This window comes from Aythya fuligula, chromosome 7, assembly GCF_009819795.1.
Source record: "Aythya fuligula isolate bAytFul2 chromosome 7, bAytFul2.pri, whole genome shotgun sequence".
NCBI lineage: Eukaryota > Metazoa > Chordata > Aves > Anseriformes > Anatidae > Aythya > Aythya fuligula.
In genome coordinates this window covers 34,170,023-34,186,095 of record NC_045565.1, presented here as the reverse complement: position 1 = coordinate 34,186,095, position 16,073 = coordinate 34,170,023, and the positions used below count along the sequence as shown (strand labels likewise).

Below are 16,073 nucleotides of genomic sequence, written 5' to 3'. Positions count from 1 at the left end.
CAGCCAGTGCCCCGATTTCAAATTCCCTCAATCCAGCTTAGCCTCAGCTGTATTAATGCACGGCTTGAGGGCAGAACCAGCTAAAAAGGGCTGTATTGTGTGGCATCTCTGAAATCTTTTTTTCAGAGTGGTTGGATAAAGAGATTGAGGTTTCTCGGGGGGAGTTTTATGCTGTTGTTTCTCCCAGCTGGGCGAGCAGCCTCACAGGTGACTGGGAGATAAGATGTCGGGCCCTGGTAGCCCCAATCCCACTGGAAGCTCCTTTAGAGGATGCTTTTTGGGGAGTGCAGCTGCAAGCATGGCATGGGAAGGCAGCAAATCCTCCCTGTGACCCTTCTTTATTTTACTGATGTATCTATGGAGATTGCTTTACGACAATATTAAAAATATTGTCGTAATACAGAGAAGGGCCAGGAGCTTGGGCTTTCAGGGCAGGACAGCCTGGCACCCGGGATTTGAGGTTTCCTGCACTAAGCCATGGGGAGCAGGTACGTTTTGGGGCTTGGTGCCATGCCCAAACTTCTGCTTGCTGTGTTTCTGTGGTTCTAGTCTGTTGAAAATGTCAACAGGAATTTGACACGTCTTTTTTTTTTTTTTCAGAGTAACTATGATAAAATCCTAAGATACACTTGTAAAGCATTAGCTGTGAAAGTAAATCAACTTTAATAGCATGTAGGTTGTAGTTAAGTCCTTTTGAATGCTGGTATTTAGGTTTTTCCCTCATTTAGTCATGATCCAGCGTTGCGAGGAAGTGAGTGTGTTTATCTTGGGGAAATTAGTGGGATTTGCAGGCATTCAGCACCTCCCAGGACCTTCCAGAGTTACTCCCTGGTCCATGCATTTGCATTTTGCCATCCCGCTTTGCGCTGAGCCGAATCCTTCTCAAATTCTTCACGGAGAGACGGGAGAGCACCAGGGCTGCAGGGCAGGGAGGGAGCACAAACCAGGATGGGAAAGGAATTAAGAAAAAACAGCAAAGCAAGAAAATAGGAAGGCAAAACCAGGCGTGGAAATGTGCTGCAGGACGGGTGGGAGCACGGCGGTGCTTCACATTCGGCTCCACCGCGAGGTTTGGTCTGATCTTCACTGCAGAGGAGAGGTGGGGATGGGAGAGCGGAGACCAGGAATGGTGGTGGAAGGGGAGAAAGCACAATTGGCAGAAGCATTTCTCTTGCACAGGCCACACGGTGATGGTTTTCGGGCTCCAGAAGGGATGACCTTGCAGCAGGGTCGCCGAACAGACGGCTCGGGCTTGGCTCGCGCGCCTGGCAAAGGCCCAGGAGCTATTTTAATAAGGCCTCGCGGAGGACGAGGCCTTGGCAAGACCCCTGGGTGTTGAAGTCTCTCCTTTGGGAGCCAGCCAGCCTCACTCGGCAGCAGGAGGGTCTCCCAGCGGGGTGTCCCGAGCATCCTGCATGGCCTCCTTGGGCACGGAGGCCTCCCGCAGCTCCTATGCAGAAGGCCGTCGGGGCCAGGCTGCTAACGAAGGGGCCGAGCCCCTTTCCTCACGAGGACTCCTCCTCTCTTGGCTGAGACGTTTTGATGGAGTTAGGGATTGAAACCAGCCCTCAGCCCCAGGCCAGGGCTCTGGGTGCTCCCCGGGTGGTCCCAGCCCTGCCTCAGACCTCGGCCCATTTGCGGCGTTAGCACGGGGAGCCGAGGCTGCTGCCAGCCCCTTGAGGCACTTGAAAATGGGCCGAAGGATGCTCAGGGGAGGCTCTCGACATCAAGCTGGGGCCTCACTGAAGGGCCCCATGTTGCTCTCCCAAAAAAAAAGCCTGGGCTAGATCCTAGCTGGGTTGTTTTCCTTTTCTTTTTGCTGCAAACAACCTGAGTCAAGGCATCAGTTTCTTGCTGATGCGCTGTCCTGCGGGGTAGATGAACACCCCGGTTTGTTTTTGTCTCTCTCTTCGTGATGGTATAACTTGAACGAATTTTGGGGAATTTTTCCCCAAAACGGGCAGGCTGGGCTATTTTCTGTGCCGCGGTGCTTGCTGAAGGCATGGTCCTTTTTTTAAACTGCAGACACCGAATCGTGCTGCAGGCAGCAGATGGGCTGCCCCAGCGTTTGGGGGGATTGGGCGTGGAGGTGTTTCACGTCCCCCTCTCTTTCTGTGCACACGGAGAAGAAATAAGGCCTGGCGTGATCCATCCAACAGGCAGCATCTCCAGTTTTTGGAGTTTTGCAGTGTCAGGGGCCGTTGCCGCCCTTTGCCAGGCTGATCTTCCCCTCGATTTCCACATCTGCTTTTCAAGAGCGTCTCCAAAGCCTCCAAATCCCTCGGGGTGCTCTGAAGCCCAGCAGCCTCCTGTCCTCCTCCCTTGCACCCTGCATTTTGGGGACAGCAGCGGAGCCCTGCCGTGTGCTGGCTGTTGTGGTGGGGACACCTACCTGCAATTCCTACCTGCTTGCACAAAGAAACCCACATTTTATTGGGACAAGTTTGGACCTGGGGAGAAACCTAGAGGAAAGCATCAGCATCATTCTCCTCTGTTTTATTTTTTTTAAAAAGCTGTCCGTTTCCTGGAACAAGCTGTTTATTTTTTAATGAGGTAGTTTGTTTCCATTTGGATAAAAGGGGAAAGACAAAAGGAGACAGAGGGTAGGGAAGGACCCAGCGGGGACCCAAAAGGGACGAGGTGGTCCCTGCGGGGACCCTGCCCCTCACATTTCTCTGAAGCGTGCCTAAACCCCAGCCCAGCGTGGTTTATGGAAGAGCAATTTGATGTCACTTTCTGTACCAGCTGCGTGTTTGTGTGGCTGTGCCTGCAGAGCACCAAGTGCCTCCAGAGTACTTGCCACTGGGAGCAGCAGTAAATATCTCTTTTCCCCTGCCTGCGAGATAAAGGCTGTGTCTTGCTTCGTTTTCACACGTGTTTGTGATGAGAAGCATTTATTGACTCACTGGGAAGTTCAGTGAAGGAATGAGCATCCTTTCTTTGGGAAGCTCTGCCCTTGCTGCCCACCCAGCCTCCTGTTTCAGGACTGAGCTCGTGGAGGCCGACGCATGGACCTGGGGCTGTGCTGGTGGGATCTTCGGGAGGGTTTCCATGGATTAGGGTGGAAAAAATACATCTGGGTGCAGGTGGAGCTCCTTGCTGGTGGATTTCCCCAAGTACTGTGTGTGTCCCAGGTGAAACGTGTCAGCCAGTGCCACCAGTGTGCCAGCAGCTGTCTAGTTTGGGTTTGGGGATCTGTGCCTGAAAATTGGGTTGCAGGATCCAAGGTAGCTCACAGAAGGGCCGCCTGGATCCCTCCGTCAATGCCCTTCCACCCCTCGTTACCCCGTGGATGGCACACGCAGGACAAAAGGATTTGGCCCTTCGCTCATGGGCGCTGGGTGAGATCCCCATGGGCTCGCCTCCCCCCGCGCTTTGTGCTCCTTTTTTTGCTGCTGCTGAAGGCTACCAGCCTGTTCCCGGAGCCTCGTTCAATGCGCTCAGTGTGGAAAATCATGTTTCATTTTTAAGTTTCAAAAAAAAAAAAAATAAAACCCAAACAAACATAAAACGCAGCATGGCACAGATTAAATCCATTCGAGACAACTAGGGGGAAAAAAAAAAAAAAGACGTATGTGCAAGTCAATAGGAGGAGGGGAGTGGAAGGGGGAAAAGAAACTGTGACATATACAAACCCTTTAGTGTGCATAGCATAAGATTTTTTGGCTGGCACTCACATGATTTTATTCAAGGGCTGGGAAAGAACGATGATTAGTTAAAAGCTTCGGCAAAGTCTGGAGGGAGTGCTCTGAAGAGTTGGGAGCCGCACGGAGGTGACTGTAACTCCTCTAGCAATTTCAGACCATTCTTCTGTGGCTCAGGACAAAAGCCTTTTCTTTTCCCTCCGCGTTCAAAGAGACATTTGTCTTGAGATGTTGCAGCTGTGGGCCGTGGGACCGCCTGTTTGAAGATACCCCCTCGTAGACGCAAGGAGAGTCGACGCACTGCAAAGTGGTAGTATTTTCTCGTGTGTGGGTCCCCCCCCTCCTCCTCCCTCCCTCCTCCTCCACTGCCATGTGTGGTTTTTAATAAGAAGAAGAATGTGGAGGCAACATTTTCCAGGCAAGGGGAAATTTCCTGTTTCTTTTCTGCTTGTTTAATAAAGTGTGTAGCTGCCTGTAAAACTGTAGCTGCTTGGTGGTGAATGAGCGGTTCGGCCGATGGCCGGCATCGCTTCTCGATGCACTTTTATATACTGCAAGGGAACGTGTTTAACGCTCGCTTTTCCTTTTTTTTTTTTATTTATTTCCTTTTTCCTTAATGCTGCGTGGCGTAGGCAACTGAGATTAATAAGAATTAGGCAAATGGCTTCTGCTTTTGTTTCGGTGAGATAGTACCAGCCGGCTCGCGGCCACACAAAGGCTGCCATTTAGCAGGGAGCACTCCCTAATTCTGCTGGCAGGGGTGCCATTGGAATCGGATACAAGTGGGTGGCAAAGGGGAGGAGCGGCAGGAGAGGACAAGCAGGCTTTGTGTATTAAAAATGAAACAAAAGCACTTTATGCGCCGGGCTGCGTGCAACAAGCGGCGCTGCCTGCGAGCCGGGGTGGAGTTTGAGTTCCCAGTGTGACTGCAAAAGCTTTCTTCTCCTTCTCCTTCTCTCTTTTTTTTTTTTTTGTTTTGTTGTTTTTTTTCCATGAACCCTTCCTCTTCTCCCTCTCCCTTAAAAAGCTCTCCGCCAAAAATGCTGGCGAGAGTCCACGGGGAGCCAAAAACGCTGGGAAGAGGCGGATCGAGCAACCCTGGCGGCAACTTCGCGGTGACCTCGGGCTTCACGGGCAGCCAAGGGTGGCAGGGAAGCAGCCGAATTTGGGGCCATATGGCCAGAGGAGCGTGTCCCAGCCCCAGGAGGGGCTGAGCAGCCCCATGGATGGGCTCCCAAGGGGTTAACAGCCCCGTTGCCTTATCGCGAGGGAGCGCCCGGCTGCTTAATTACTTTCTGGTCCAGGCATACCTCGTTGTTAATGAAGCGGGCGCAGAGCAGGAGGAGAAGCAGGCAAGTTTCGCCTGGTTTTGTGGGGAGCACACATGGGAGAAGGCTGTGGGTAGGGCCGGGAGCCCCACATTGGGGGATCCAGGCTGCAAACCTGTCGGTGGTCTTAATTAAAACGTGGTTTTGCCATGCGTGGTGCGCTCCTTCTCACAGCCATTCCCTTCCCAAACTTTCCCCGCCGAGCTGGAGCGAGCGGCCCCGGTGAGGAAGAGGAGCAAGGGCAGCCAAGGCACAGATGCTGCTTCAAAAAAGAAAAGCTGTGTGTGTCGGTCCACTTCCAGAGGAGCTCATGCAATGGCAGCAAAAAAAAAAAACTTGTTTTGGGGGCTGGCACCACCACAGCACCTTGCCAGAGCACCACCTTGTCCCTTTTTTTTTTTTGGAATAATCTCAGCGTGAGGCGGATAGGTGATGCTCCACGTCCTGGAGACCGTTGCCTTTAGCAGGTGTTGAAGCCAGGGTTATAATTCACCTCCTTGTTAGACAGAGAAAACAATCCGCCGGGGCGCAGCGCTTCGCTTCGGGTTGTGTAAGCCCTCTGCGTGTTTTTTATTCTGGCTGATCTGCTTACGGCGAGCTCCTCGCGGTTACCCAAACCATCTCGGCGCTGCACCCTGCCCGCTGACACGGCTGCAGTCCCATCTGGCTGAAAGGCGTGCAAACACGACGCACCGCTCCCAGTGCGTGCTGATGGGGAGCTCGCTGGGGAGGGCGGAGAGAGGGACCCGCTCCAAAAACGCTCATGCATGACGCTGGAAATCTTCCCCCCTGGCTCTGCCGGGTGGGTCTGCTCTTTATTCTTACACTGGTTCGGTACAAGAGGAACGCGGGGCTGTGAAGCTCACCCCTCTGAACCCCTCTGTTCCTACAGGGTTGTTTTTTCCCCTTGTGGCTCCTTCCCACCCCGTGTGGCCCCGGGGCGATGCTCTTGGTGCTGGCACGCTCCGGAGGCTTCTCTTCACCAGCAGCATCCTGGACAAAAAGGCACACTTAACTTTCCCTTAAAAATAAAGATAAATAATAATAAAGCAGCAGCTCCATGCTGCTCTCATCAGTTCCCTTCCCTCTCTGTCATGCCCGGGGCACGTGGGGCTGTGCCGGGGCTCGGCAGGAGGCTGCGGTGCTCCGCGGGGAGCCGAGCACCCCCAGCCCCTGGCAGCGTCCCCAGAGGAGCCTCCCGCTCCCGACCTCGTCCTGCCTCAGTCCAACAGCCCCACGTAGCGCCGCAGACAATAGCATTTGTTCTGCAGTGCTCCCTGTGAGACGTCTGACCCGCCCCAGAAACCCCAGCCCCGGACCAGAAACCCTCTTTGGCTGATGACGGGTCTCCGGTTTTGGAAGGAGCAGCGAGGTTGTCTATAGGGGAAACAACTCCGTGGGTTCCCTGGCCAAACAACATCATGAACAATTTTACTGCAACGGGGGGTAAATCGGGACTTTGGTGGTGTGGCATGGAGGGAGAGCTACCTCGCCCCGATGTGCTCAAGTCATTTATTGCTTCTGCTGTGAAGGATGGCACGCCGAGCTACAACACGGGATTTTCACCTTTATGCTTAAAAAAAGAGAGTTTTTTTCCAGTAGTCTGCAAAGTTCTTGTGTGTTTTGCTAAGGAGGGTGGTGCTGTGTGCGAGGGGTTTCCAATCTCAAGCTCTTGAGGCCAGGTCTGCTCAAGCTGTGGCTGCAGAAGTAAAACCCGTTGTGCCCAAAACTACTGCTTTTCCCCAAAACTATGACCACCAAACAGTTGAGCTGTTCCTACAATCCTAACGTAACGAACGACCTTCCTGAGTGGTAAAAGGAGGCCCAAAAATGTCAAAGTGACTTGTCCAAAAATGAACTTGTTAATCCCCGGCTGAGCGGTTAATAGGATACAAAGATGGGGCTTCCTGCAGCCCTCGGTGATTCTCATTCGGTTCCCAGCCTCAACGTGGAGCTGTAAAATGAGGAAAAAAAGCAGCACAGCTGAGCAGACACCTGAATATACATTTGCTCGAGGCAGCAGCCCACGGGGAGGCTTGGTAAGCATTGAGTGGGGTCTGCGCTGGGTTTGTCCCCGTGTGTGGGGCTCCAGCTGCACGTCCCAGAGCATCCCATGGGATACAGGGATGGATGGGGTCGTTGGCGCCCTGCTCTTTTTGTGCTTTTCCACAGAAAATAAATAAATAAATAAATGGTGTTTTGCTTAGTGGGAGTCTGTTCAGGCTTGTCTTTCTGAGCTGGTCAAAATGGTAAAAAAAAATAAAAAATAATAAAAAAAAAAACAGATCAGGTGTAAAATCTGTGCTCCTTCTGCCTGCAGGTATCCGCCCTCAGATCATGAACGGCCCCATGCACCCCCGGCCCCTGGTGGCACTGCTGGATGGCAGGGACTGCACGGTGGAGATGCCCATCCTGAAGGACCTGGCCACCGTCGCGTTCTGTGATGCACAATCAACTCAGGAGATCCACGAGAAGGTACCGGGGGGCTGCTTGGGGTGGGCGGCGGGGGCCGGGCACGCTCCTCGTCCTGCCCCGTGTGCCTCTCGAGGACAAAACACGCAAGGCTGCGCCTCGAGAGGGTCAGCAGCCGGCATCGACGCAGGGTGCTGCAGATAAAAACTCAGCCGGGGGTTATTTTAGGAGCATAAAGTCACCGAATCTCTTAGCGTGGGATTTCTGACCTCAGTACCATTAATATTTGTCGTAGTTTTTGAAGCCTGCTCGCTCGGTGCCGCAGCAGCGCACGGCGCCCTGCACCTCCCCTGCTGCTGGGGAGCTCAGCTCCTGGAAGTGCTCGTGTCCAAGTTATCTCTGTGCACGTTGAGGTAGCTCCAGGGAGGTCTGAGGTGATCAGAAATCAATTCCAGGAGCTGGGAGAGAAAACGAAAACCAACCTCATTTATTCAGATATTACATTTTGGGGGAAGGAAGGTGCCTCTTTATGAGGCACCCAACGATCGATGAGCAACTCTTGGAGAATTTGGGTCTTGGGTTTCCAGAGGTTTCTGATAGGTAGGAGCCTGGAAAAACATCTGGGTGAGCAACATGCATCTTTTCCTCTGCCTACCTGTCCGGATGGATCATCATTATGTCCAGATGCCCATCCAGTTCGTTCCCAAATCCCTAGGGATTTACTGTCTAATAGTCCTGATCCCGGAGGTCCCTGGCTTCCAGGAGCCGCACGTGTCCCCTGCGAGCGTCCTGGTGGCTCCTGACATCTCCCTGCTTTGTTCCAGGTATTAAACGAAGCCGTGGGGGCCATGATGTACCACACCATCACGCTGACCCGAGAGGACCTGGAGAAGTTCAAGGCCCTGCGGGTCATCGTTCGAATAGGCAGCGGCTACGACAACATCGACATCAAAGCGGCGGGGGAGCTCGGTAGGTCTCGGTCCTGCACCCCGGCTCCCTCCCACATCCCCACATCCCTCCCAGTGTTTCAGAGCAGCACCGGTGGCCCCCGGTCCCCCTGGGGGAGCGGTAACCAAAGGGAGGTTCAGGCAGGACCTCCCAAACGGGGTGGATTCGGCCCTGAAATGAAAGGTGCAGCTTAAATATTTTGCGTGTGGAGTGTGTTGTGACAAGAAAACATGACCATGAATTAAACAAGATGCTGCAGTTTTAGAAGGAATCGTTTAGAGTCGTATCGTGCTGAAACTGCCCCCACGTGAGGCCTCTGTTCCTGCGCTGCCTGTAGCTCCACTTGCCCCTCAGACTCACCGGTATTGACATAGGGGAATTGATTTAGCTCTAGAAAAGGTGAAAGAAAGGTTTTTTATTAAATTTTGCCTAGCAAGCTTAGTCTCTTGATCCGATCGGGTTCCTTGAGTCATGCCCCTACTGCTGGGAAGGCCTCGTGTGGGACAGGGGCTGCGTGTTAGGTCTTGGCTGCTTCCCGTGCCACCTTGTTAAGGATGCCCCAGGAACGGGTAAAATGCAGGGTGCATTGCTGGGGCCACCGACTTACAGACACCTAGTGATAAATACCTGTGATCCTAGCAGCTGTAGCAACCTTTTTTTTGCTCATCCGATCCAAAGGCTCCATCTATCCAGAAGTCCCACGGTAGTGTTTAGGGTATCTTGTATTAAGGGTGATCTCTGGGGAAGTTCGGAATAACAGGCACTGCACGTGAGCCACTCTACAAGGATAATGGCGATAAGAGTCTCAAATAGGCATTCCTAAAAAAGCAGTTCTCAGCGTAGTGAATTATTCTTCTCCGGGAGGAGAACGGTGTCTTCTCGGTGTAATGGTTTCTCCCTGTTTTTAACTCTTATTGTTATTATCCATTATAACGGCGTTCCGAGGCTCTGAACATCAAGAAACGAAAAATACAGCGAATAAAATAATGGGATGCTGCGGTACAATCCTTCTTGTTACACGTAGCAAATTGGGTGGCCAAATGATGCGGTTTAGAGCAGGAAATGTAATGACTGCCCACAAATGTAGCGGAAAGTTTAATTGGGATTGCTTTCCGTGAGGTGGCCCTCGAGCTGTGCAGGCGATGGATGACCCGTACCTACCTGCATGCGCTGGTGGCTGCTGCGGGGGAGACAGCCAGGAGAAATGCCCCCAGAACGAGTGTTCGGTGCCAGAATTGAACCATTTGCTCTCTTTATCTCTCTTTATCTCCTTTTTGGCTGAAAATGCCCCTTTTGTGGCGAGGGAACAAAAGCCCCCTTATGGAGCGCGGTGCCCGGGGGCAGCCGCGGTGCCAGGCTGGGAGAGCCGTGCCAGTGTGGCCGTCCCCTCGGAAGGACCTCCCAAAAAAAAACCCAGCACCACGAGGAGTGTGTGCTCCTGTGCTTCTTGCCGGGAGCCATCAGGTGCTGCCACAGAAGTGTTGGCATCAGGGTCGAGGCCGTGCTGGTGCCGTGGTGGTGAGGGTCACCCCAAACCTTTCCACAGCACCTCGCGCCTCCATGGCCACGTTTCACCAATTCATTTGTGAACCCTGGGGATGTCAGAGGCTTCGAACAGCCGTGGTTACTCAACTATTTTGGCTCTTTCTGGTTGAGCCAGAAAGCCTCGCCACGCCTGGAGCTGGCCCTGCAGTGCCGACAGGGCGCACCACCACGCCTGAGCGCTCCTCTCCCTCTGCCGTAGCTGGTCCCGAAATAACAGGATGGCTGAACAGCCCTTTTGTGGAACAGGGCTGACTCGTGCCAGCACGATTTAATTCGCTTTGAAGGTGGATAAAACTAACCGAGAATAAGGATTTAGTTTAAAATGTGATTAAAAAGAAAAAAAAAAAAACAAACAAGGTGCGGGGCTGCCCCTGAGCCACGGCTGTGCCCCGCGCTGTGTCCCCCTGCAGGCATCGCCGTCTGCAACATCCCCTCGGCCGCCGTGGAGGAGACGGCCGACTCCACCGTGTGCCACGTCCTCAACCTCTACCGGCGCAACACGTGGCTGTACCAGGCGCTGCGGGAGGGCACGCGGGTGCAGAGCGTGGAGCAGATCCGCGAGGTGGCCTCCGGCGCCGCCCGCATCCGGGGGGAGACGCTCGGCCTCATCGGCTTTGGTAGGTGGGCAGGGCGGCTCCGCGGTGCTCTAGTGCCATGGGATGGGCTGGAATTAAAGTTTTGGAGACCAGGAGCACCGGGGTGGGTTTGGGTAACGCAGGGGGAATGTTTTCTGGTCATATTTGGGGAAGGGCTGTGCCTTGTAAGCCGTGGCTGAGCCCCTGGAGGAGGGTTGGGTGAGGGACCGGTTGGAGTCCCTGTCCCCAGAGCATCTGGGGGGATGTCCCTGTCCCCAGAGCATCATTTTTGGGGTCTCCAGCAGCACTACAATGTGGTGATGTGCGGCTTGCCTGCCCCAGCACCGCAGTCGTACTGAACCTGTGCTCCCAGGCCGTGCCGGCTGTCTTGGCCACGTGTACATCCTTCAGCAAGAGGCTGGAAGATGAACCACCCCCAAACATTGCCCAAAAAAAAGAAAGAAAGAACTCTTCTCTTCTTTTTTTTTGGCTTGTTCTGGTGGACAGAGCACCTCAGCGGGCTGCATTTCTTCCTGCAGTGCCCAAAGCAGGGCAGTGGCAGCCGGGGCTGGCTCAGTGAGCTCTCTCCTTCCCTCGCACACAGGTCGCACTGCCCAGGCGGTTGCAGTCCGAGCCAAGGCGTTTGGCTTCAACGTGATCTTTTACGACCCGTACCTGCAGGATGGCATCGAGAGGTCCCTGGGGGTGCAGCGAGTCTACACGCTCCAGGACCTGCTCTACCAGAGCGACTGCGTCTCCTTGCACTGCAACCTGAACGAACACAACCACCACCTGATCAACGACTTCACGATTAAGCAGGTAACGAAGGCGGGCACAAAACACGCGCTGCTGCTGGGTTTCTGCGCCCCCCCAGCCCGTGGGCTACCCAAAAAACTGCTGGTGTCCCCGTGTCCCGTGGGGTTTATGGGGTGCAGCACGTTCCCTGGCTCCGTGGCTGCGGGGTCGGGTGGTGTTTGCTGCCACCAGCCCGCGCCGGCCTTGCCACCAAACCCCTGTGCCCCACAGTGGGGCCCTGCCTGCAGCCCCAGGGGTTTTGCAGGAGCAGGGGATGAGGGCACAGCCCCGGGGTGCCCCCCAGGGCAGGTCCAGGGCACAGAGATCTCACTGCTCTCTCTCCCGGCGCCGCCAGATGCGGCAGGGCGCGTTCCTGGTGAACACGGCGCGTGGGGGGCTGGTGGACGAGAAGGCCTTAACTCAAGCCCTGAAGGAGGGACGGATACGAGGGGCTGCGCTCGACGTGCACGAGTCAGAACCGTTTAGGTAAGGCCCTCGTGGTGCCCCTGCCTTCCTTCCTTCCCTTTTTTCCTTCCCTTCCTTCCCTGCACCAGCTCCTCGCAGCATCCACGGGCTGTGGGCTGGCACAGTGAGGGATATTTGGGGTTTCAGGGAGCTTGGAACAAGAAGCGAGCTGCTGAGAGCAGAATTACTGCTCCCGTGTCCTTGGGCGTTTTTGCTCGCAGGCTGCAGCTCCCTGCTCAGCGACAGCCAAGAAGGGGTTGGTTGTAAGGGGGTGCGGCTCCTCGGGATGGGGTAGTGCTGGTGGTGCCCTTGTGCCTCCTGAAACAATTTTTAATAAAAAGTGCTCCCCCAAAGAGATAACCCCAAAAAGTCCATCCCCCTCCGGTGGGTTCGCTCCAGCCCAGCAGCCACAGCACACGCCGGGGGCGGGCCTCAAACCTTTTTACCGCTCTTAACACCTTTCGTTCTCCTTTTTTATACACCGATTCATTTTTTCTTTCCTTCCCCTGCGCACAGTTTTGCCCAAGGCCCCTTGAAAGATGCTCCGAACCTCATCTGCACCCCGCACACCGCCTGGTACAGCGAGCAGGCGTCGCTAGAGATGAGGGAAGCTGCTGCCACCGAAATCCGGCGCGCGATCACAGGTACCCGGCCCCGGGAGGAGCCTGAGGGGCACAGCTGGGGCTTCGCCCTCCTGCAGACCGTGGGGTCCTGCCCCTGAGTTTCTTCCCAGTGCGAGACTGAGAAAGCAAACTTTACTTTTTTTGCCGCTTGGGCATGTTTCTGTTCCTTTTTTTGTGTGTGTTTCGGGTTTTTGATCAGTGGCGCACACGTGCAGCACGGCAAAGGCCGCCACCATGACTGGGAGGAGGAGGACAGCGGTGCAGGAGTTGCTGCCCCTTTCGGTGGCACTAACCCCAAAGCCCTGAGAAGCTGCTGTCGAAAGATGTGCAGGCCCTGTAAGGCTACATGCCAGCCATAAACCCCAAAGCAGTGAAACCATCTGCGTCCAAACCCTGCCAGAACAGAGCTTGCCCCAAGATGATGCTCGCCATACTCCAGCATTTCTCTTGCCCTAAAAATTGTCCCATCATTAATGTGGGTGGCGTAGCTCCACGCCTGGCTGGCCTGGCATTCTTTTCTCCTCCTTCACACCAACAAAGAGAGTGAAATGAAAGAATCGGAGCTTCTTGTAGGGCAACAAAACCAGGACGTTCCTGACCCTTGCTTCCCTTTCGTCCCACTGCAGGGCGCATCCCAGAAAGCCTACGGAACTGCGTCAACAAGGAATTCTTTGTCACGACGGCGCCGTGGTCAGTAATAGATCAGCAAGCAATCCATCCGGAGCTCAATGGTGCCACATACAGGTAAGATGGAGAAAAGGACGGCCCCAGCCTGCCCGGCACAGGGGTTCCCCTACTGGGGTACATTTTTTTGGGGGGGAAACCTTTCCTGATGCTGATCCTGATGGTGGTGGGACAGCAGCCCCATGCGTGGCACCTGCACGAGTGCCAGGGCTCCCAGACCAAGCAAGACTTAACCTAACACGCCAAAAAAAACAACTGCAGCTTTGATCAGCTCCTCTGTCCGGGTTTGTTTGGTTAAATTTAAGGAAATCTGTGCCCATCTACGGCCAGGACACCAGAGGTTGCCCCAGCTCAGGGGGAACAAGCACAGCTTCTCCGGAAAAGCGCTCTCAGCTCCGTGTGCTCTTAAAGCACATGGTTTGTGTTCAAACAGCCTTTAAATAACACTGAGACGAGGAAGTTCCCTTTCAGGGATTAGGATTTCAGTTCATTCAGCTCTTCTAGGAAGCGCTGGCTCTGGCCCAGGGGACGTGGGCTCAGCCACACTCGCTGTAGGATCAGGGCTGCATCTTTTAGGGCTTGCAGAACAGAAGAGCAGCAGCACCCTGCAAAATGATGCATGGCTGCCCACTGCAAGTGGTTGTTGTACCTGTTGGTTCCTTTCCCTTCAGCTGCCTGGCAGAAATATTTGCCTCCTGGTGCAGTTCACCACACCAAGCTATTGCCGTGCCCATGAGATCACAGCTCGGGTGTGTAATTTTAGGATTAAGCCTGTGGAGTTCAGGGAAACAATGCCACGTGGGCTGGGACAACCCGACGGCATTGAAGTACCTCGGGAATTAGTGGCAATATCCACTGTGCTGGCATCGTCCTCGTGTCCCCTCTGTCACTGGGGTATTTGGGGATTGTTACAGGGATCTACAGAAACAAAACCCATTCCCTCCCCTTTCAGAGCATGAAGTGCATCGGCTCAGCGAGTGATGCCTGCCCTCGAACACGCCAGGGATTTGGTTGCAGCTTGCTCAGGGGTTAAAACCAAACCAAAGCACACACAACCAGTGTTTGGTTGCAGCAAATCCCTACTTTGGGCTTCGGCACCACGCCTCCAGCCGTGCTGCTCGAGGGTAGCGCCGCGTAGGTGACAGTGCCAGCGTTTATTGCCACGATCGGTGATAGTTTTGCACAAAGGGAAGGATCAGGGAGCTGGGTCATGTGCATGAAATGAGAAATAGCAACGCTGCCCCTGCCAATGCTGGCAGAAAGGTGGCACCTCTCTGCTCCCCTGCCCTCCGTGGTCTCTGTCGGGCTCGCTGGGTCATCGGGGCCGTGACAAACCCTGCCTCTCTGTGTCCCCCCGCCAGGTACCCCCCCGGGATGGTGAGCGTCGCGCCGGGAGGCATCCCAGCGGCCATGGAGGGCATCATTCCCGGCGGCATCCCCGTCACCCACAACCTGCCCACCGTGGCGCACCCCTCGCAAGCTCCGTCGCCGAACCAGCCCACGAAACACGGGGACAACAGGGAACATCCCAACGAGCAATAGCAGCTAATTTAAAACAAAAAAAAACAAAAACAAAAACAAAAACAAAAACAAAAAACAAACCACTCAATAAACTTGGGACCAAGAGACATTGGAAAAGAAGTTATACACGGACTGAAAAACAAAACAAAACAAAACAAAACAAAAAAAGAATTTGATACGGAATTTGTAATGTTGATTTTGGACAGATGCATCATTGATGTTCCAGTGTTAAGGACCCAGCGACAGCAGTCAGGCCTGGGGAGAAGCCCTGGAGAAGTCACCCGCTTACTGCAGCGCTGAAACCTAGGACGTGAGACATTAATGATCGGCTTCTGTTATTGTGTGTTCAGTTTCCTTCATCTGTGCATCAATCACATGAAATAAAAATCGATTTTTTTCTCCCCTCGATTCCTTGGGAAGAGCAGGGCTTCTGCACCTGTCTCCAAACAATTGCAGCGAGCAATCCTTACCGAGTTAACATAGAAATTTAAGAGGAAACCATTATGTGGCTTCAGCCCTTTCCTTACTCTCGCACCCGGTCACCTCTCCTAACAGGAGGCAGCGATACCGGCTCAGGAGCAGAAGAAAAATCAGCTCGGATCCGTTTCGGGGTCCCCCGGGGCCGGCGACGTGTGCCCAAAATTCTCCAGAGAGAATTTGGCTGGGAGGGCCCCAAAATCCCGAAAAAAAAAAAAACCCAACGGCCAGGCTCTTCTCTGCCCCTACACTGAATAAAGTAGCTGTGCATCCGCCTACGCCCTGCAATGATGCAAGGAAAAAAAAAAAAAAACATAAAAAAAACATAAAAAAATATATTAAAAAAAAAGAAGAAAGTATTATTACGTTTCACACACTATTTGTACTCAAATATATTTTCTCAGTTTTAAATCTGCAGCTATTTTATCAAGTGGAAAAGTCTTGAGCTGGAAAGGGTTCAAGAATAATGTTGCATTTCCTTATGTCTCAGGAAACACTTTTTATGGTAACTTGTCAGACTGTCTATGAACAAAACCCACTTTTTTAGACATGGATAAAAGTCTTCTTTTCTTCACGTGCTATTTTATACAAGAACACTTCAAAACGTGTTATTAGCTGTGACTGATTTTAACAAATCCTATTAGATTTGTATCAACTAGTTACATGTTATATTCATAGTCTTTTGTGAATCATCGCCTTTTTGTTTTTGCGATGGCCTATTTTGAGCCTTTGTATGGGTACATTCCTGTTTCTGTGACAAGAAAACCTTAAGCTGTCCCAAACAGAAAAAGAAAAAAAAAAAAAAGAAGAAAAAAAGAAAAAAAAAAAAAGCAATGGCTATCAGATGTTTTGTTTTAGTGTGTTACCGTTCCTGTATTTGTTTATTGTAAAGGTGGACATTTAGCGTTCAGTGCAGTTTTCAATAAAAAGTGATAAAATTTCTATAATTTCTGGAAGGCAAGAGCTCTCGCTGCCGCAGGACGTGCCTGCTGCGTGCCCAAAGCGCTGCCCCGAATGCGGGCAGTGGAAAAGAGGAGGGTTTTAGTGGAAAAGAGG

General features: G+C 53.2%; 1 protein-coding gene across 2 annotated transcripts in view; it reads left to right on the top strand.

Annotated features, from left to right (window-relative positions):
* The window catches only part of CTBP2 (C-terminal binding protein 2), a 49,140-nt gene extending 33,810 nt beyond the window's left edge, over positions 1–15,330 (top strand). The window contains exons 1-9 of one of the 2 annotated variants that reach the window (XM_032190731.1): positions 3,626–3,954; positions 7,293–7,447; positions 8,209–8,353; positions 10,288–10,494; positions 11,057–11,271; positions 11,603–11,733; positions 12,229–12,356; positions 12,962–13,079; positions 14,381–15,330. In XM_032190731.1, coding sequence (XP_032046622.1) covers positions 7,310–7,447; positions 8,209–8,353; positions 10,288–10,494; positions 11,057–11,271; positions 11,603–11,733; positions 12,229–12,356; positions 12,962–13,079; positions 14,381–14,561 — 1,263 coding nt within the window. In that variant the 5' untranslated portion in view covers positions 3,626–3,954; positions 7,293–7,309 and the 3' untranslated portion in view covers positions 14,562–15,330. Of the gene's footprint in view, positions 1–3,625; positions 3,955–7,292; positions 7,448–8,208; positions 8,354–10,287; positions 10,495–11,056; positions 11,272–11,602; positions 11,734–12,228; positions 12,357–12,961; positions 13,080–14,380 lie in introns of those variants that run through there. The other variant, XM_032190730.1, reaches the window with a different exon arrangement.
* Positions 15,331–16,073: the final 743 nt, after the last annotated feature.